The following is a 21,473-nucleotide window of genomic DNA, read 5'->3' on the forward strand; positions in this document are numbered from 1 at the left end:
ACCGTGCTTCACACATAGTAAGCTCTTAATAAATGCCATTATTATTATTATTATTTGCACCTTACATAATCCCATCTCTTCCTTCAAAAACTAATAATAATCATTGTGGTATGTGTTGAGCTTACTCTGTGCCAGGCATGTTTAGTAATACTTGACAAATACCGTTATTATTGTTATTACTACGACATTGATTATGACAGGGGGTGGGAAGCAGGGAAAGACCCCGTGAAAGAGACTGAGACCGTGCGGCCAGAGAGATCAGAGGAGAACCAGGAGGTGACAGGGTCACTGAGGCTGAGGTTGGATTATGTTTCCTGGAGCAGGGGGTAGTCCACGGTTTCGAAGGCAGGATCAGGACGGAGGAGAGGTCCCTGGATTTGGCCAGAAGGAGATGGTCGGTGACCCTTGAGAGGGCGGATTCTGTGGAGCGAGGGGGACAGAAGCCAGATCGGAGGGGGTCAAAGAGAGAATTGTAGGAGAGGAACTGAAGACAGCAGGTGTAGACGACTCGCTCAGGGGGTTTGGAGAGGAAAGGTAGGAGGGAGATGGGGCCGTAACTGGAGGGAAGCCAGGGGGTTCAGGAAGGGGTTATTTTAGGATAGAGGAGACAGGGGAATGTTTGGAAGCAGCGGGAAAGAATCAATCAATCAGTCGTATTTATTGAGCACTTACTGTGTGCAGAGCACTGTACTAAGCGCTTGGGAAGTACAAGTTGGCAACATACAGAGACGGTCCCTACCCAACAGTGGGCTCACAGTCTAGAAAGCCACTGGAGAGCCAACAGTTGAAGATGGATGTTAGGCAGGGAAGGAGGTGGGGGGGGTCGAGTGTTTTGATAAAGTGCTAATGATGTGCAGGGGCAGGGGGAGGATTTTGAGGGAAAGCAGATCATCTCCTCTAGAGATTCTGCTGGGAAAGGTGGGAGAGTTGAAGAGGGGGCTTAGAACAGTGCTTTGCACATAGTAAGCGCTTAATCAATGCCATTATTATTGTGGGAGAGTTGAAGAGAGGGCAGGAGCAGGTAGGGACAGGGAAGATTTTAGGGAGATCACGCCTGATAGTGGTAATTTTCTCTAATTTCTCAGGTGGTCAGGTCATTCATTCCTTCATTCAATCGCATTTATTGAGCGTTTACTGTGTGCAGAGCTCTGTACTAAGTGCTTAGGAAGTACAAGTTGGCAACATATAGAGACGGTCCGTAACCAACAGTGGGCTTACAGTCTGGGAGCAAGGGATGGGGGAGACAGAGGGATGGGGTTTCAGGAGGGGGTTAAACAACTGGAGCAAATGGCGAGGGCGATGGGCAAGGGGGGTCAATAAATGGATGGGGAAATATTTTTGCTGTCAAGCCAAGGCCGGTTTAATCCCCTGGCTCCTGGAGGTGGGCAGACTTCAAGGTGCCAGTGACGATTTACATCCATCAATCCCTGGGATTTATTGAGCGCTAATTATGTGCAAAGCACTGGATTTAGCACCTGGGAGAGGACAAGACAGCAGATTAGGTAGCTAGATTGCCTACCCACAGTCAATCAATCCATGATATTTATTGAGCGCTGACTGTGTGCCGAGCAGTGCAGTATTTATTTTACTTGTACATATTTATTCTATTTATTTTATTTTGTTAATATGTTTTGTTTGGTTCTCTGTCTCCCCCTTCTAGACTGCGAGCCCGCTGCTGGGTAGGGACCGTCTCTATGTGTTGCCAACTTGGACTTCCCAAGCGCTTAGTACAGTGCTCTGCACACAGTAAGCGCTCAATAAATACGAATGAATGAATGAACTGAACTAAGCGCTTGGGAGAGGACAATAAAACGGTGTTGATGGACAAGTTCTCTGCCCACAGTCCATCAGTGGTGTTTATTGAGCCCAGGGTTTGGAGTCAGAGGTCATGGGTTCGAATTTCGACTCCACCACATGTCTGCTGTGTGACCTTGGGCAAGTCACTTAACTTCTCTGAGCCTCAGTTACCTTATCTGTAAATAATAATAATAATAATGGCATTTATTAAGCGCTTACTATGTGCAAAGCACTGTTCTAAGCACTGGGGAGGTTACAAGGTGATCAGGTTGTCCCACGGGGGGCTCACAGTCTGAGTCCCCATTTTCCAGATGAAGGAACTGAGGCCCAGAGAAGTGAAGTGACTTGCCCAAAGTCACACAGCTGACAACTGGCGGAGCTGGGATTTGAACCCATGACCTCTGACTCCAAAGCCCGGGCTCTTTCCACTGAGCCACGCTGCTTCTCAAATGGTGATTAATCAATCAATCAATCAATCGTATTTATTAGGACTTTATTAAGACTGTGAGCCCCACGTGGGACAACTTGATCACCTTGTATCCCCCCCCAGCACTCAGAATAGTGCTCTGCACATAGTAAGCACTTAACAAATGCCATCATTAATTAATTAATTAATCATTGAGCACTTAGTGTGTGCAGAGCACTGTACTGAGCACTTGGGAGAGGTCAATCCAACAGAGTCCCGTTCCCTCCCCATGAGTAGGGGGAATCCGACACCAAAAAGAAATTACTGATAGGGACCTTTGCACACAGTAAGCACTCAATAAATGCGAACGAATGAATTCATTCATTCATTCAATCGTATTTATTGAGCGCTTACTGTGTACAGAGCACTGTACTAAGCGCTTGGGAAGTACAACTTGGCAACATATAGGGACGGTCCCTACCCAGTGGGCTCACAGTCTAGAAGGGGGAGACGGAGAACAAAACAAAACATATTAACAAAATAAAATAGAGTAAATATGTACAAATAAAATAGAGTAATAAATCCGTACAAACATATATACAGATATACAGGTGCTGTGGGGAGGGGAAGGAGAGACTGTCTCTATATGTTGCCAACTTGGACTTCCCAAGCGCTTAGTACAGTGCTGTGCACACAGTAAGCGCTCAATAAATACGATTGATTGATAAGGGGGGGATTCATTCAATCATATTGAATGAATGAAAGTGCACATAAGCAATCCGCTCACCTCTAACTCCTGGCCATTTGTCCAGTGCGCGACCCACCCCATTTAGGCCGAGCGTGGACTTTTCCCACGTCCGTTTGTCCTTCTCCCGCCCCAGGTATCTCGGAGCTGACCGATCGGCTGTTGGCTCTCTCCGACCACATTTTAGCTCTCCAGAGCTCCAGTCAGCCTCCCCCCGACAACTCTAGTGCCAACGGCCCGCCGCCAGCCAAGAGACCGTTCACGAAGGTAAAGAGCTACCGCCAACCCCTCGCCCACGTCCTGCCTCTGGCCTGGGATGCCCTCCCTCCTCAAATCCCACCGCTCTCCCCCGCTTCAAAGCCCTACTGAAGGCCCACCTCCTCCAAGAGGCCTTCCCTGACTAAGCCCTCCACTTTTCCTCTTCTCCCCCTCCCTCCTGAGTCACCCGGACTTGCTCCCTTTCTTCATCCCCCCTCCCAACCCCATGGCACTTTAATAATAATGATGGCATTTATTAAGCGCTTATTCTGTGCAAAGCACTGTTCTAAGGGCTGGGGGGGTTACAAGGTGATCAAGTTGTCCCATGTGGGGCTCACAGTCTTAATCCCCATTTTACAGATGAGGTAACTGAGGCATGGAGAAGTGAAGTGACTTGCCTAAAGTCACACAGCTGACAAGTGGTGGGGCCGGGATTTGAACCCATGACCTCTGACTCCAAAGCCCGTGCTCTTTCCACTGAGCCACGCTGCTCCTCTGGCACTTTAATAATAATGATGGCATTTATTAAGCGCTTACTCTGTGCAAAGCACTGTTCTAAGCACTGGGGAGGCTGCAAGGTGATCAGGTTGTCCCACAGCGGGCTCACAGTCTTAATCCCCATTTTACAGATGAGGTAACTGAGGCCCAGAGAAGTGAAGTGACTTGCCCAAAGTCACACAGCTGACAAGTGGCGGGGCCGGGATTTGAACCCATGACCTCTGACTCCAAAGCCCGGGCTCTTTCCAGTGAGCCACGCTGCTTCTGTCCATCTCTGTCATATTATTTATTTATTTATATAATAATAAATATAATATAATATATTATATAATAATAAATAATATATTATTATATATATTATTATATGATTTATTTATTTCCATTCACATCAGTCCTCCCCTCTAGGCCGTCAGCCCGTTGTGGGCAGGGAATGTGTCCGTTTATTATTATATTGTCCTCCCTCAAGCGCTTAGTCCAGTGTTCTGCACACATCAAGCACTCAGAGAAGCAGCGTGGCTCAATGGAAAGAGCCCGGGCTTAGGAGTCCGAAGTCATAGGTTCAAATCCCGGCTCTGCCAACTGTCAGCTGTGTAATTTTGGGTAAGTCACTTAACTTCTCTGTGCCTCAGTTATCTCATATGGAAAACGGGGATTAAGACTGTGAGCGCCCCCGGGGACAACCTGATCACCTTATATCCTCCCCAGTGCTTAGAACAGTGTAAGCACTTAACAAATGCCATCATTATTATTATTATTTATCAATAAATACCACCAATTGGTTGTCTCCCCGGCTCAGTCGCAAACTCTTCCATTCCAGGGAAGCAGATCCAATGCCGCTGAACTCTCCGCAACCCTTACCACAGTGCTCTGCACAGAATGAGCGCTCGGTTTGTTCTCTTGTCCGATGATTGACTGGTTAAAAAAAAAAAGAAACCTTTCCTTTCTTTCCCGTGCCAGGACCGGAATTTTGAAGGGGGTGAAAAGAAGCATAGTTTGCAAAGTGAAACAGGTACAGCTCATCTTGTCTCCCCCTCCCCAAATATATTTTATTCTGGTAATTTTGATTATGGTATTTGTTAATTCCTTCCTTTTTGCCAAGCACTGTCCTTAATCCAGTGCTCTCCACCCAATAAGCGCTCAATAAACACCATTGATTGATTGGGGGCAGGGAGCTTGTCTGTCGATTCCATTGTGTTGGACTCTCCCAAGGGCTTAGTCCAGTGCTCTGCCCTTAGTAAGCGCTCAATACATACCCCTGGTTGATGGATTATAGTGCTCTGCCCACAGTAAATGCTCAATAAATACCCCCGGGAGACGGAATACAGTGTTCTGCCCACAGAACGTGCTCAATCAATACAACCAACATCTCAGCACGTAGGTATATATATATCTGTAATTTATTTATGTATAATTTATTTATTTACATTAATGTCTGTCTCCCCCTCTAGACGTAAACCCGTTGTGGGCAAGGAATGTGTCAGTTACTTATAATAATAATAATAATGATGGCATTTGTTAAGCGCTTACTTTGTGCAAAGCACTGTTCTAAGCGCTGCAGGGGGGGTACAAGGTGATCAGGTTGTCCCACATAGGGCTCACAGTCTTAATCCCCATTTTACAGGTGAGGGAACTGAGGCACAGAGAAGTGAAGTGACTTGCCCAAAGTCACACAGCTGACAAGAGGTGGTCGGGATTTGAACCCATGACCTCTGACTCCCAAGCCTGTCCTCTTTCCACTGAGCCATGCTGCTTCTCTTACTTATTCTATTGTCCTCTTCCAAGCGCTTAGTACAGTGCTGTGAGCAAAGGAAACGCTTAGTAAATACGACTGAATGAATGAAGTAATGAATCTCGCCTCAAGGTTTAGGCCAGCCTTCAGAAGTAGCCTGGCGTAGACCCCCGGGCTTGGGAGTCAGAGGACGTGGGTTCTAACCCTGGCTCAGCCACTTTTCTGCTGAGTGACCTGGGGCAAGCCACTTCACTTCTCTGTGCCTCAGTTTCCTCATCTGTAAAACGGGGTTGAGACTGTTAACCTCACATGGGACAGGGAACCGTGTCCAACCCGATCGGCTTGTATCAACCATGGCACTTTGTAAAGTGCCTGGCACATGGTAAGCCCCACCAATTGTCAGCTGTGTGACTTTGGGCAAGTCACTTAGCTTCTCTGGGCCTCAGTTACCTCATCTGTAAAAATGGGGATTAAGACTGTGAGCCCCCATGGGGCAACCTGATCACCTTGTAACCTCCCCAGAGCTTAGAACAGTGCTTTGCACATAGTAAGCGCTTAATAAAAACCATCATTATATTATCATAATTGTTAGTATTCTAGACTGTGAGCCCACTGTTGGGTAGGGACCGTCTCTATATGTTGCCAACTTGGACTTCCCAAGCGCTTAGTACAGTGCTCTGCACACAGTAAGCGCTCAATAAATACGATTGATCATATACAGTTATATAATGCTATATATTATATCATTAGAGCGGCAACATGGCTTAATGGAAAGAGCAGGGGCTTGGGTCGTGGGTTCTAATTCCGACTCTGCCACTTGTCTGCCGTGTGACTTTGAGCAAGCCACGTCACTTTTCTGTGCCTCGGTTCCCTCATCTTTAAAATGGGGATGACGACTGTGAGCCCCACGTGGGACGACCCGATTACCCTGTATCTACCCCAGCGCTTAGAACAGTGGTTGGCACACAGTAAGCGCTAAAACCAATCCCATCATCGTTTTTAGTATTTTCTCATCCTTTTCTCCTCCAGCCCAATTTCACCAACCTCCAACGCGCTCCCCGTCGCGCCACAAGGCCAAGCCCGTCCCTCCGGCGGGGCCGGACGCCACACCGCCTCCGGGCCTCGCCGACTCGTAAGTCACCAAGCTCCTCTGTGGCCGGCGCTTAGTACAGTGCTCTGCACGCGGTCAGCGCGCGATAAATGCAGTTGAATGAATGCGTGGCAAGCGGTGGAGCCGAGATGAGACTCCCGGGCTCGGGTTCCCTCCACTAGGCCGCTTCCCGAGTAGAAATCAGGCCCAGGACGGTTTTCCTGAACGGTTTTCCTGATTTCCTGAAGGCCAGGGGGGATGACAGTGACGACTCGTCCAAGATTGCGAACAACCTGAGTCGTTCACCAACGACTCGGAGACCCCGGGATCTTAAGCTGACCAGAAGCCCAGAACTGGGAGCGTGGGGAAGGTGGGGGCGGATCGGGCCGAATCCGGGCCGGCGCTACCACGGAGCGGAGAGGGGAGACCATCATCATCATCATCAATCGTATTTATTGAGCGCTTACTGTGTGCAGAGCACTGGACTAAGCGCTTGGGAAGTACAGGTTGGCAACATATAGATTCCATCCTAAACGCTTACCTTTCCTTGACTTTTCAGAGACCAGAACCTCTTGAAAAGCGACTCCCACGGGAAGGTAGGGATCGCAGTGAAACAACAATAATAATAATAACTATGGTGTCGGTTAAGCGCTTTCGGGGCTCTGACGGGCTTTGGAGTCAGAGGTCATGGGTTCAAATCCCGGCTCTGCCAATTGTCAGCCGTGTGACTTTGGGCTAACTGCTTTCTACGTGTCAGGCACTGGTCTAAGCGCTGGGGTAGATGCAAGACAATCGAATTGGATGCAGTCCCTGTCCCACGTGGGGCTTTTTTTTAAAATTGTATTTGTTAAGTGCTTACTATGTGCAAAGCACTGTTCTAAGCGCTGGGGGAATCAAGGTGATCAGGTTGTCCCTCGTGGGGCTCACAATCTTAATCCCCATTTTACAGATGAGGTCACTGAGGCACAGAGAAGTTAAGTGACTTAAGAATAATAATAATGATGGCATTTATTCATTCATTCATTCAGTTGTATTTATTGAGCGCTTACTGTGTGCAGTGCACTGTACTAAGCGCTTGGGAAGTACAAGTTGGCAACATATAGAGACGGTCCCTACCCAACAGCGGGCTCACTTACTCTGTGCAAAGCACTGTTCTAAGCCCTGGGGAGGTTACGAGGTGATCAGGTTGTCCCCTGGGGGGCTCACAGTCTTAATCCCCATTTTCCAGATGGGGGAACTGAGGCCCAGAGAAGTGAAGCGACTTGCCCAAAGTCACACAGCTGACAAGCGGCGGAGTCGGGATTAGAACCCATGACCTCTGACTCCTAAGCCCGGGCTCTTTCCGCTGAGCCAGGCTGCTTCTCTGGGGCTTGCGGTCTTCATCCCTATTTTACAGATGAGGGAACGGGAGGCCCAGAGAAGTGAAGTGACTTGGCCGAGGTCACACAGCAGGTGAGTGGCAGGGCCGGGATTAGAACCCACAGCCTTCTGACTCCCAAGCCCGGGCTCTATCCACTAGGCCACACTGTTAAACCCACTGCTCTGACGAGCTACCTGTTCTAATGTTGTTTCTCTCCTCGTGGTATTTGTTAAGCGCTTCCTATGCCCTCTCCCAAGCACTTAGCACAGAGCGCTCAGCCCATAATAGCGTGGCTCAGTGGAAAAGAGGACGGGTTTTGGAGTCGGAGGTCACGGGTTCAAATCCTGGCTCCGCCAATTGTCAGCTGTGTGACTTTGGGCAACTCACTTCACTTCTCTGTGCCTCAGTTCCCTCATCTGTAAAATGGGGATTAAGACTGTGAGCCTCCTGTGGGACAACCTGCTCACCTTGTAACCTCCCCAGCGCTTAAAACAGTGCTTTGCACATAGTAAGCGCTTCATAAATGCCATTATTATTATTATTATTATTATTATTATTATTATTATAAGTGCTCAAGGAATACCATTGATTGAGGTGCCAGACACTGTTCTAAGCTCTGGGGTTTACGAGCTAATCGGGTTGGGCTCCTTCCACTAAGCCATGCTGCTCTTCTCCCACTTTTTATTATTATCCGTCTCCCCCTCTGTCACAGTCACCCTATTCCCAGCCCCAAAGCGCCCAAACCTGGGAATCAGGAGGTCATGGGTTCTAATCCCAGCTCCGCCGCTTGCCTGCTCCGTGAACTTGGGCAAGTCACATCACTTCTTGTAACCACCCCAGCGCTTAGAACAGCGCTTTGCACATAGTAAGCGCTTAATATATGCCATCATTATTATTATTATCATTCTCTGGGCCTCAGTGACCTCATCTGTAAGATGGGGATTGAGACTGTGAGCCCCGCGTGGGACAGGGACTGTCTCCAACCCGACTGGCTTGTGTCCACCCCAGCGCTTAATAGTACAGTGCCGGGCACATAGTAGCGCTTAACAGATACCATTATTATTATCACCGTAATTCATACATTTATATAAATGAATGAATTACGGTGATAATAATATTATCATATTATATTATTACTATGTCATATTATCATATTATATTATTATTATAATGATATCATCATTATCATTATTATGAGAAGCAGTGTGGCTCATTGGAAAGAGCACGGGCTTTGGAGTCAGAGGTCATGGGTTCGAATCCCGGCTCCGCCACATGTCTGCTGTGTGACCTTGGGCAAGTCACTTAACTTCTCTGAGCCTCAGTTCCCTCATCTGTAAAATGGGGATTAAGACTGTGAGCCCCACGTGGGACAACTTGATCACCTTGTATCCCCCCCAGCGCTTAGAACAGTGCTCTGCACATAGTAAGCGCTTAACAAATGCCATCATTATTATTATTATTATGATAATATAATATCATATTATATTAATAATATATAATATTATAATAATATTGTAACCAAAATTCATTCATTTATATAAATGTCTGTTTCCCCCTTTAGACCATAAGCATCTTGAGGGCAGGAAACGTGTCATATTCACCCCATCCTCAGCCCCACAACGCTTTACATCCGTAGCCGTAATTTATTTTAATGTCTGTCTCCCCCTCTAGATTGTAAACTACTTGTGGGCAGGGAACATGCCTACCAGTTCTCATTCATTCATTCAGTTGTATTTATTGAGCGCTTCCCGTGTGCAGAGCACTGTACTAAGCTCTTGGAAAGTACAGTTCGGCAACAGATAGAGACGGTCCCTACCCAACAGTGGGCTCACAGTCTAGAAGACGTATCGGCATCTCCCAAGCACTTAGTACGGCGCCCCGCACACAGTTAGCGCTCAGTAAATACCACTGACTGATTGGATAGGGAACGTTTCTACCAAGTCTGTTTTACTGGACTTTCCCAAGCACTTAGTCCAGCGTCCTGCACACGGTAGGCGCTCAATAAATACAACTGATTGATTGGGCGGGGAACTTTTTTACCCGCTCTGAGGTACTGTCCTCTCCCAAGCGCTTAGTCCAGCGTCCTGCACACAGTGAGCACTCAATAAATGCCATTCATTCATTCATTCATTCAATCGTATTTATTGAGCGCTTACTGTGTGCAGAGCGCTGGACTAAGCGCTTGGGAAGTACAAGTCGGCAACGTATAGAGACGGTCCCTACCCAACAACGGGCTCACAGTCTAGAAGGGGGAGACAGACAATAAAACAAAACATGTAGACAGGTGTCAAGTCGTCAGAACAAATAGAATTAAAGCTAAATGCGCATCATTAACAAAATAAATAGAATAATAAATATGTACAAGTAAAATAGAGTGATAAATCTGTACAAACATATATACAGGTGCTGTGGGGAGGAGAAGGAGGTAGAATGGAGGGGATAGGGAGGAGGAGAGGAAAAAGGGGGCTCACTGAGTGATTGATTGGGCAGGGAACTTGTCCACCAGCCCTGTTGTATCGGAGTCTCCCAAGCGCTTAGACCAGTGCCCTGGTCACGGCGAGCGTCCAGTAAATACCCCTGATGGATGGACTGAGGGCGGGAAGCGTGTCTGCCAACTGTGTCTCACTGTCTTCTCCCAAGCACTCGGTACAGCGCCCTGCTCCCAGCCCCGGCCTGATGGATTTTGCTTCTCTTGTCCGTTTCCATCCGTCACAGGGGCGAGCGGACGAGCTCAGCAACATCATCGAGAACATCATGACGTGGGTGGTGGCCACGGTGACGGGAATACTGTTCCCGGCCATCACCATGTACGAAGAGAAGCTACGAGCCACCCTGCGCTCCTCGTCGGGGGACTCGTCCCCGTCTTCCCAGAGCTTCAGCGGGTGCAGCACCTGTAGCGCAGAGCCCACGCACAGGCACGCCTCTCCCTCCCCGGCCGCCCAGCCCGCTGGCCCCGAATCCGAAGCGGCCCCGGCCGCGAGAGCGGTCACCCCGCCGTCGCCCCGGCCGCCGTCCGGGCCTTCCCAAACCGAGGCCTCGCCTCGCCCAGAAGTGGCCACTTCTCCGGAAGAGCTCCTCGGCGAAGAGCCGTCGATCGAGGCCGAACAGAGCGGCGCCGAGGCGGGCGGGCGGCCGGCGGTCTCTCCCCAAGCCGCCCCGGGGTCCCCGCCCTCCAAGGACGCCGCCACGGAAACCCGGGAGTCTCCGGTGGCCGGCGCGGGCCGGGCCTCCGATCCCGACGAGCCGGCGGGGAAGCGAGCGGCGCCAGACGTTTTCATTCGCTTCACGGGCCAGCTGCGAGACGAGACCGAGGCGATTCTGGAGGGCGTCTTCCAGAAAATCACGCGCGACCTGATGGAGGCCCTCCCGCAGCTCAACGTGGCGGCGGAGTTCCACCTCACGGAGCGGGCCCCGGGGGCCGGCCGGGAGGCCCGGCCGGTCCCGGGGGGCATCATCTCCAAGGCGGACGTGCGCTGCGTGGCGGGCGACATCGTGGAGAACATGCTCGGGAAGCTGCAGGCGGCCGTGGAGAAGAAGAGGAGCGAGATCCTGCCGGTGGAGGAGCCGCCCCGGGGGCTGGGGGCCTTCGGCCTGACGGCCAGCCAAGAGCACTTTGCCACCCACGGGCCGGAACGAGCCCAACGCTCCTCCGACCCCTGCCCCCCGGGGCTCGCGTGCGACATCGCCGACGACATGGTGAGCATCGTCCTGGAGAAGCTCACGTCCTTCGCCCACTGCAAGCAGAACGACCTCTCGGGCGGGAAGCGGCCCGTCGAGGCGCCCGCCCTCGAGCCCCCCGGTCCGGCGGTGCCCCCCGCGACCGCCCCGTCCCCCCCGGTCCGGCCCCAGGTCGCCCCGGCCACCGAGGACGTCGCCCGGGCCCTGTCGCGGTCGTCCGTGGTGCGGCACGTGGAGGACGCGATCGGCGCCGTCCTCGGTTACATCAAGAAGGAGCTCGACGACGAGCGGATGTTCGTATCCGAAGAGGGGGTGGGGCTCCTGCGCCTGCTCGACGACCTCCTCGGGGAACTGGACGCCGGGAAGTCCGGGGAGGCCCGAACCCGTCAGGAAGACCGAAATCAGCCCCCGAGGGCCAGCACCCCCGTCCCCCACAAAGGAGGCTACAGAGTAGCGGCCTCCGGAGCTCCACCCGCGGACCCTCGAGCCGGAAGGCCGTCCCTGCCCATCAACGTGCCCGGAATGGTCATCTACTCGGAAGAGGAGACGGAAGCGGCGGAGAAGATGGTGGCGAGTGCCCTTGACTCGTGCTACGGCGACTGGCCGCCGTCGGGCCCGCGGGACGGCTCTGGGCGAGCGGGCCCGAGAGAGGACCGGCTCCGGGTCAACTCAGCCTTCCCGGACCCGCCGGGATCCCTCGGCAAGGAGTTGGATGCCCTCGGTGACGCGAGCGGCTCCCCGGGACGTTCGCGCGTCGACAGGGAGGCCGCCGTCTTCAGCCGGGATGAGAAACGGCCCATCCAGCGGGCCGCCGAGAACGTCGTGACCGCCGTCCTGTCCGAGACGTTCCACACCGTGGCGGGGCCCGGCCGAGACCCTCCGGCCTCCACACTCGGCCCCGAGGGGAGGCCGGCCCGGGCCCCGGACCCCCCGATCCCCGCGGCCGAGGTGAGGGCCGTGGCCTGCGAAATGGTCGACGCCGTGCTGGCCACCCTCCAGGCGGCCGCCCTCCGTCTCCCGACGGACTCCCTCCCCGCCCCGGCCGGGGGAGCCCTGGACGTCTGGTTCGAGAGCGGCAAGAAGATGAAGTCCCTCCCGCCCCTGGGCCCGGACCGCGGAACATCCGCCCGGCCGGAACCTAGGCCGGGTGAAATCGGGGACCGCCTCGACGGGCTGATCTCCAAGCAGCTCAAGACCCTGGTCTTCTCCCGACTACAAGCTGGTCCCGATCCCGGCTCCCACAGCTCCGGCCGGCGCTCCCGGGTCCCCCCGGGCCCGGGCTGGGCCGCGACCGCCCGTCCGCCGTTGAAGGGTGCTTCCCTGCGGGAGGAACTGGAGGTCTACACCGCCAAAGTGGTCCGTGTCGTCTTGGGCACCATTCAGACCGAGCTGGAAGCCAAGAAGGAGGAGCGACGGGCCGGCCACCCCGCTCGCCGTGCCTCGCCTGCCCCCACGGCCCCACTGGGCATCTCCGACCGGGAGCTGGACTCGATGGTGAGCCGCCTCAACGATGAAATCATGGCCAGCTCGCTGGTCACCTGCGTCTTTGAGCTGCTGGCTGGCTCCCGGGACGACGCGGACGACGCCCTCCCCGGGAGCATGGAAGGGGGCGAGCGTCGGACCCGGCCCGCCACTCCCGCCGCCCCACGGCGCTCCCTCCCCCGAGAGTGCGGGGCTCGCCCGTGCGTCCTCCACAGCGTGTTCGACGACGGCGGAGAGTCGCGCCACCCGGAGCGGCTCAGAGCCCGCGTCCTGAAGGGCATCGGTGCCACCCTCGGCGAGATGCTGCAGAGGGTCGGAGGGGAACCGGAGCGCGCCCCCCGGGACCCCCGCCCTTTCGGCGCCCCCGGCGAGGCGTGTTCCCTCGAGCGGCTTCGCGCGGCTCCCGGCCTGGAGGCCCGGATCCAGCTGGTGTCCAACGCCATCCTGGAAGATATCCTCAGGGAGCTGTGTTGCACGGAGATGGACGGCCAGGAGCGGGACGCCGGAAGGCGGCGGGATCCCGACGGCCCGCTTCCGTCCACGCTCGACGAGATGGTCCGGTGCGCCGACGTCATCTCCTCCATAGTGGCAGCCGTGGCCCAGGAGGGCGGCGGGGAGGAGGGGGTCTCCGGGAAGGCCGTGGCGACTCCTCCCCTGACGGGCGGCACCCCGCCACCCCTTCCCCCCCCGACTGAGAACGGTGGCCTCCGAGATCCTGGGCAACGTCTTCGCCCAGCTGGAGGGTCTAGTCGGCGCCAAGGCCGCCGCCGGGCCGAGCCAGGCCGGACGGAAGTACGGGAAGGTCACCTTTGCCCTGACGGAGGCCGCGGGGGCGAGCGAGGACGACGGGGTCTGCTGTGGAGTGGGGGTCCAGGCCGACCGAGTGCGGGCCGTTTTAGAGGGCCAGGCCCGGAAGGTGTCGGGTGTCATACTGAAGGCCATCCAGGCGCAGCTCAACGGACCCTCGGGGCCTTCCGGAGGAGGGGCCGGGGGACTGTCCCGCCAAGAGAAGATCGTGATGAGCAACCTGGTCGACCTGATGTTGGACGCCGTGCCCCCGGAGATATTTAAGGCGCCGGGACTCGCCGAAAGTCCCGGTTCGGCGTCGGACCCTCGGACCCGGCGCCCAGGGCCCGCCCGGGGGAGTCTACCAGGCGGGGCAGAACCCGAGGCTTCACCTCAAGCGTCGACCCCGACGGAGGGCGGGCAAGGGCCCGGGGAGAGGCCGCGGGATCCCCCCAGGCCTCGGCACCTGGAAATGACCTTGCGGAAAATGGAAGCCAAGCTCAGGGAACCCCAGAGCTCGCCCGTCGTGCCCATCGCGAGACGGGCCCTGAGGGAGATCTTCCACATGGTCCTGAGCTCCGGGAGCGTGTCTCTCTCTTTCGCCCGTCTCCGGGCCGCCGAGGAGCCGGCGGGCAGGACCTCCGAGGTCCACCTTGTCCGCCGGACGTTCGGCCTGCCGGTGTCGGAGGCGGACGTCACGGCCGTGACGGACGCCTTCGTCCAGACTGTGTTCCGCAAGCTGTACTCGGCCGTGGGGACCAGCCGGCAGGTGCCGGACGGGGGCCTCCCACCCGTCGTCCCAGAAACTGGCCTCCCCTCTCTCCCAGCCCGCAAAGAGGAGGCCGGGTCGGCAGCCTCCGGCTCCAGAGGCGAGGTCGGTCTAGTGGAGGACATGGTCCAGACGGCCCTGACGCAGTTGGGGGCGTTTGCGACGTCTAAAGCGAGGGCCCTCGTCGGCCCCGGGGCCCCCGCGGGACCCCCGGCCGGACCCCGGCGACCCCCGGCCCCGAGCCACCAGAGGTTGCCCCGTCTCCCCACCGAGCGGTTCTCCTTCTGTTCGATACAGTTTGGCCAGGAAATGGCGACCACGTCAGAGGGCCCTTTCGCTCTCCCCAGACTGGACACCTACGCGTCGGAAGCGGCCGGGAAGATACTGCGGGAGATCAAACGCGAGCTGCGGGAAGGAGCGAAAGGGACCTCGCCGGTTCCTCCCCTTCTGTTCGCTCAAAGCGCGGAGGCCGGGCGGATCGTCGACACCGTGCTGGACGTCCTCTCGGCGAGGGGGAGATCCGATCGGCTCCCGCCGGACGGACTGACCGGCTCGGGGCAGGGAGCGAGGGCGGGTCGGAAGGTGTTCCAGAAAACCGAATATCGGCGGGAACTCCAGGTCCAGATTCAAGATACCGTCGAGGCTATCTTAGAAGACATCTATGAGAAAACCCTGCGAGAGCAATGGGGTTCCGCCCACGGGACGTCGGGCACCAGCTGGCCGTCCGTCCGGAGACGGGATGCCGTTCCCAAGTCGGCCGTGGCTTCGGTCGCTAGTGACTCGGCGGATCTCGTGCTTCAGAACCTCAGGTGGGCCGTGGAGATCGGCCTCGCCGGTCCGGAGTCGGCTTCCCCCACCCTGCCCCCGCTGCCCTGCGGCCCCCTCTGCGTCCAAGAAGAGGCCGGCGGGGACCCGAGGGGTGAGAGGGAGAGAGGCCGAGGCCCGGGGTCGGGGAAGAGAAATGGGAGCGAGTGCCTCGAAACCCAGGAGGAAGCGGCCCCGGCCGGAGAGGGGAGGAGTCAACGACTTCCCGAACTGGGGAAGGGCGCGGCCGAGAACATCACGAAGACCATCTCGAGCAGGTTGGAGACCTTCGCCAGGGAAAACCTGGGATTCTTGCCGAGGCTCGCTTCCGAAACGACGAGGAGATCGCTCGCTCGGTTGTCCGAGCCCGGACTGGGCGGCCTCACGCCGCAGGTGATCACCGTGGACGAAGCGGAGGAGGTTCCCGCCACCCCTCGGGCCCGAAGCAGCTTCCCCGCGTACGCGGCGCTCATCGCCAGCGCCGCGCTGAAGCGGATCCAACGCGACCTGGACCGAGAGGTCCGAGCCGCAGGCCCGGATCGGGACGACGCTTCCTTGCGCGAGAAAGTCACGGCGAGCGAAATCGTGCGGGCCAGCCTGAAGGCCCTGTCTGGCACCCCGACGAGAGATCCGGGCCGGAGGAGATCTTCCCGACGCGCCGCTCCCTTCGATTCCCAAACGACGCTTCGCGGGGAGGCTCCGTCGGCAGCGATGGGCGGGGAGGACGGTGATGACGGGACTCTGCGTTCTGACTATCCCGGGGATCCCGATGGGTTCCTGGAGGAAAGCGAAAGGCAGGGAGGTCCCCTGGAGGAATTGCTTAGGAGATGGCAGAGATCGGGGCAGGGAGAGATGGCTCAGGTGTCAAGGGCTGTGGAAGAGGTTCTGATTAAGGTGGTCCGGCAGGTGACGGAAGAGAGGGATCGGGGGCCACCAGGGATTCTGAGGGACGGATCCAAGCTCCGGCCTTCGGCCGCCCCCGTCCGGGGAGGGATCCCCCGGCTGCCCGTCAGTTGGGTGGCGGGCGACATCGTCGAAAGCGTCGTCGGGAAGATGTACTCCATCCTCACGGCGGACCTAGAAACGGAGGCCGCCTCTCCGTCCGCTGGACGGGGAGCCGGTGGGGGCGAGTCTCCGCCGGGGGCTCCGGGTTCCCCTCCTCCTCCTTCCTCCTACGAGGACGGAGATGCCAGCGGAGCAGACGGTCCGCTGGCAGAGGCCCCGTCGGGCTCCCGGGGGATGGCCGGAGAGGAGCTCGTCCAGATCGCCTTACACAAGATCACCGCGTGGGTGGCCCTGGAGGCGGAGGGGGCCATCCCGGGGCAGTCCGAGTCGGGAACCGGGCCCCGGGGGCCCCCAGGTCTTGCGGGAGAAGATCTGGTCCCGCCCCCTTCCCCCCACTTTTTCTCGACGGGAGACGGTCACCCCCACCGCCCGGCCTCGGCCGGACCGTCCCAGGCAGAGCTCAAGGCTTACGCCCGAGAGATCGTGAGTGACATCTTAGAGACCGTCGTGCGGGGCCTCCACCGACTCCAGGAGGAGCGGGGACCGTCGAACACAGGGACGTCTCCCCCCGACCAGATCACGGCGGCCAGCGAAAGGGCTCGGGCGGTCCTGAGAGACCTGAAGGCCGCCGACTCGAGCGACCTCCCCCGTGGTCCAACTTCTCCCCCGGCGAGAGGGCTTCCGTCTCTGGAGCGGGGTCCCGTTGGGCGACCACCCCGGGGCCCCTCTCCCGGAGGAAATGCAGTGGAGATGCTGTTGGGCGGGTGGCAGGCGGGGGCGAGGGACCCCGAAAGCGGCCGGAGAAGGATAGCTTCAGCCGCCGAGAGCGTCTTGGGCGAGCTGCTCCTGAAAACCCAAGAGTTGGAGCATGGTGTGCCCCTCCTGAACGCACCCCCTGCAGAAGCTGGAGAGAGCACGTGGCGCGACGGTCTCCGGAGGCCTCCTTCCGCCTCCTGCCAAGCGCAAATCGAGTCGTTCGGCCGGGAGATGACGACCGTTCTCTTGGAAAAGCTGGAGTCGTGCCTTTCCCTGCCCGGGCTCTCCCCGGCAGGTAGGGACGTGGCCGTCAGGAGGAAAGGCCAGACCGCTAGACGGAGTAAACAGGGGAGACACCTCTCTTCGTGGAAACAGAGCTCGAGCGCCTCTCCGAGCCGGCGAAAGAAAGCCAGGGTTCTCCCCGGCCCGGAAACGGCCCAAGAGATGGTGACGGGCGTCTTGCACACCTTGGAGAGGTTCGCCGACGCGCAGCTGGGACGCGGGTCCGCGTACGAGCTGTCGGAGCTGATGGAGATGCCCCCGGACGGCTCCCGTCCCCCACCGCCCGGCAAGAGGAGGCTGCCCCGACTGAGGCCGCAGAGCGACCCGTGCGACGTGGCCCGAGCGGGAGGCCCTCCCGGGGGGGATTCCATCCGGAAGACGCTAGCCCCGATCCATGCCTTCCAATCCGAACTGCGGGGCCACGCCACGGAAGCAGTCAGACGCATGCTCGGGGTCACCAAGGGCCTGCTGGACGAGGAGATCCTCCGGCTAGAGGCCGCCCCGCCGAGCGATACGAGGGACCACGTCCGGGCCAGCGAGGTCATCCTTTCCCTGATGGGCCAGTGCGGGTCGAGCCCCGGAAAGGCGGTCTTCCGGTCCTCGCCGGGGAACGCGCCCTTGGGCGGGCCGGCCCCGGGAGCCGGGCGCACGTACGTCGTCTACCGGGCCGAGATGGCGGCGGGGACCGAGGCGCCCGGCCGGAGACCCAGAGACGGGCTTCTCCGGGAAGATCTGGGCCCCGTCAGCGTGCCCGGCATGGTGGTCTACGCGGAGGACGGAGGGAAGAGGCAGGACGGGGCCTCCCCGTACCTGGCTCCGTCGCTCCGCTACTCCGCGGGTGAACCCGTCAGAGCTCTGGGCCCGGGGCCCGTCCCGGCGTCGGGGCCGAGGTGGTTTCGGAGAGATGGAGGGGCGTCGCCCGCGAGGGTCCGCCGGACCGACTCCGTGGAGCGAGACCTCGCCTTCCAGGGAGGATCCCTCTGGGAAGGCGGCATCTGGGCGAAACTGGGCGGGAACGAGCGGGCCTCTCCCACCGTCGGAGCGAGACGGACTTCGCCTCCCGGGGCCTCAGGTGGGAAGGGGGCGGACACTGAACCCCTGCTCCCAGTCGGGGACCCCAAGGATGCCGCCGTGTCGCCGTTGAAGATCTGCCTGGCGGCGGAGAACATCGTCAACGCCGTCCTGGGGGGCTGCGGGGCTCGGGATCCCCCGGTCTCGCGGGGAGGCCAAGTCGAAATGCTCAAACCGTTCTTCGCCTCGCCGAAGACGCCTCCTCTCTCCAGGTCGACCTCGCCCGCCCCCGGAGACCCAAGCCGGGGCCACCCGCTCGTCACGTGGGGCGGGGAGAGGCCCGGACGCCCCGGGGAGGGACGGGGAGTCCCCCAGGACCGCGACCAGGCCGCCGGGGAGGACGCCCTGCTTTCCAGATGGGAAAATAACCGGCCCCGCAAGGGGAAGAGGTCCGAACCCCTGAGACGACCGGAGGCCATCGCCTTCGCCGAACAGGACCTGGGCCCCGCCGAGATCCATCTGGTGGCGAGGCGAGTGGTGGAGGCCGTGGTCTCGTGTCTGAAGGGCCTGAAATTTCGAGGTGAGTCTGGCGTTGAAATGACCGGGTTTTTTTGGCGGGGTGGTAGGGGGACGTTTATCCGAACCGATCACTGCAAGTCTAGCCCCAGATGTGAATAACGACTCGGGTATTTGTTGAGCGCTTATAGTAAGCGCTCACCAAGTATGATGGACTGATTGGATTCCACTAAGAGTCAGGAAACGTGCCTGTTAAATTGTTATTGTGTCCTCTCCCAAGCGTTGAGTACAGAGCCCTGCACACAGGAAGCGCTCAGTAAATACGATTGACTGACTGGCTTCCTTACTATGTGCCAAGCATTGTACTGAGTGCCGGGATAGATACGAGGTCTCTAGCTCCCACATGGGGCTCGCCCTGTAAGTAGGAGGGGGAACAGGGATTGAATGCCCGTTTTTGCCGGCCCGGAGAAGGAAAGTGACTTGCCCAAGGTCACATAGCAGACAAGCAGAGGAGCCGGGATTCATTCCTTCATTCAGTTGTATTTATTGAGCGCTTACTGTGTGCAGAGCACTGTACTAAGCCTTGGGAAGTACAAGTCGGCAACAAAGAGAGACGGTCCCTACCCAACAGTAGGCTCACAGTCTAGAAGGGGGAGACAGAGAACAAAACAAGTAGACAGGTGTCAAAACCACCAGAATAAAAATAATTATAGCTTTATGCACATCATTAACAAAACAGAGTAGTAAATATGTACAAGTAAAATAAATATAGTAATAAATCTGTACAAATATATACCAGTGCTGCAGGGAGGGGAAGGGGGTAGGGCAGAGGGTGGGAGGAGGGAGGAGAGGAAAAAGGGGGCTCAATCTGGGAAGGCCCCCTGAAGGAGGTGAGCTCTTAGTAGGGCTTTGAAGGGAGGAAGAGAGCTAGCTTGGCGGATGTGTGGAGGGAGGGCATTCCAGGCCAGGACGTGGGCCGGGGTTCGATGGCGGGACCGGTGAGAACGAGGTACGGTGAGGAGGTTAGCGGCGGCAGAGGAGCGGAGGGTGCGGGCTGGGCTGGAGAAGGAGAGAAGGGAGGTGAGGTAGGAGGGGGCGAGGGGATGGATGGACAGCCTTGAAGCCCAGAGTGAGGCGTTTTTGTTTGATTTGTAGGTTGACAGGCAACCACTGGAGATTTTTGAGGAGGGGAGTGACATGCCCAGAGCGTTTCTGTACAAAGATAATCTGGGCAGCAGAGTGAAGTATAGACTGAAGCGGGGATGAGAACCCTGGTCCGATGACTCCCAGGCGGGGGCTCTTTCCACTAGGCCACGTACTTCTCCGACAAACCTGTGGCTTTCTGCTCTCCCGGGACACCCCGCCGACACCTCAAATTTAAACCGTCCAAAACAGAACTCCTCATCTTCCTCGCTCTGTCTTTCCCGTCCCTGTAGACACCACCGCCACCCTCCCTGTCTCGCACAACCGTGACCTTGGCATTATCCCCCACTCCTCTCTCTCATTCAGCCCACACGTTTGAGCCATCTCCGGATCCTGTCGGTTCCACCTTCAAAGCATCCTTAAAATCTGCCTCTTCCTGCCACCATGCAACTGTAACTTATTTAAACATCCACCTCCTTCTGGAGACTGCATGCTCCTCCTAATAATAATAATAATAACGATGATGGTATTTGTTAAGCGGCTTACTATATGCCAAGCACTGTTCTAAGCGCTGGGGGGGATACCAGGTTGTCCCACGGGGGGCTCCCAGTCTTCATCCCCAATTTACAGATGAGGTCACTGAGGCCCAGAGAAGTGAAGTGATTTACTTAGAGTTCACCTTTTTTTTTTTTAATGGCATTTATTAAGCGCTTACTATTAATGGTATTCAGTGAACACTCACGGTTTAGAGGGTACTCTCCCAATGCTTAGTACAGTGCTCTGCACTCAGTAATAATAATAATGGCATTTATTAAGCGCTTACTATGTGCAAAGCACTGTTCTAAGCGCTGGGGAGGTTACAAGGTGATCAGGTTGTCCCACGGGGGGCTCACAGTCTTCATCCCCATTTTCCAGATGAGGTAACTGAGGCACAGAGAAGTGAAGTGACTTGCCCAAAGTCACACAGCTGACAAGTGGTGGAGCTGGGATTTGAACCCATGACCTCAGACTCCAAAGCCCAGGCTCTTTCCACTGAGCCACGCTGCTTCTCTGAAGCCACGCATCTCCTCCAGGAGGCCTTCCCAGACTGAGCCCCCTCCTTCCTTCCCCTCCCCACAGCATCTGTATATATGTATATATGTTTGTACGTATTTATTACTCTATTTTATTTGTACATATTTATTCTATTTATTTTATTTAGTTAATATGTTTTGTTTTGTTGTCTGTCTCCCCCTTCTAGACTGTGAGCCCGCTGTTTGGTAGGGACCGTCTCTAGATGTTGCCAACTTGGACTTCCCAAGCGCTCAGTACAGTGCTCTGCACACAGTAAGCGCTCAATAAATACGATTGAATGAATG

At 56.8% G+C, this 21,473-nt stretch overlaps 1 protein-coding gene across 1 annotated transcript in view; it reads left to right on the forward strand.

The window, feature by feature from the left end:
* FSIP2 (fibrous sheath interacting protein 2) overlaps nt 1-21,473 on the forward strand; it is an 86,312-nt gene that overhangs the window by 36,163 nt on the left and 28,676 nt on the right. Inside the window, 6 exon segments of the mRNA XM_038748419.1 lie at nt 3,085-3,215; nt 4,662-4,713; nt 6,463-6,565; nt 7,083-7,119; nt 10,599-14,061; nt 14,063-19,036. Coding sequence (XP_038604347.1) covers nt 3,085-3,215; nt 4,662-4,713; nt 6,463-6,565; nt 7,083-7,119; nt 10,599-14,061; nt 14,063-19,036 — 8,760 coding nt within the window.

This window comes from Tachyglossus aculeatus, chromosome 6, assembly GCF_015852505.1.
Source record: "Tachyglossus aculeatus isolate mTacAcu1 chromosome 6, mTacAcu1.pri, whole genome shotgun sequence".
Classification (NCBI taxonomy): domain Eukaryota; kingdom Metazoa; phylum Chordata; class Mammalia; order Monotremata; family Tachyglossidae; genus Tachyglossus; species Tachyglossus aculeatus.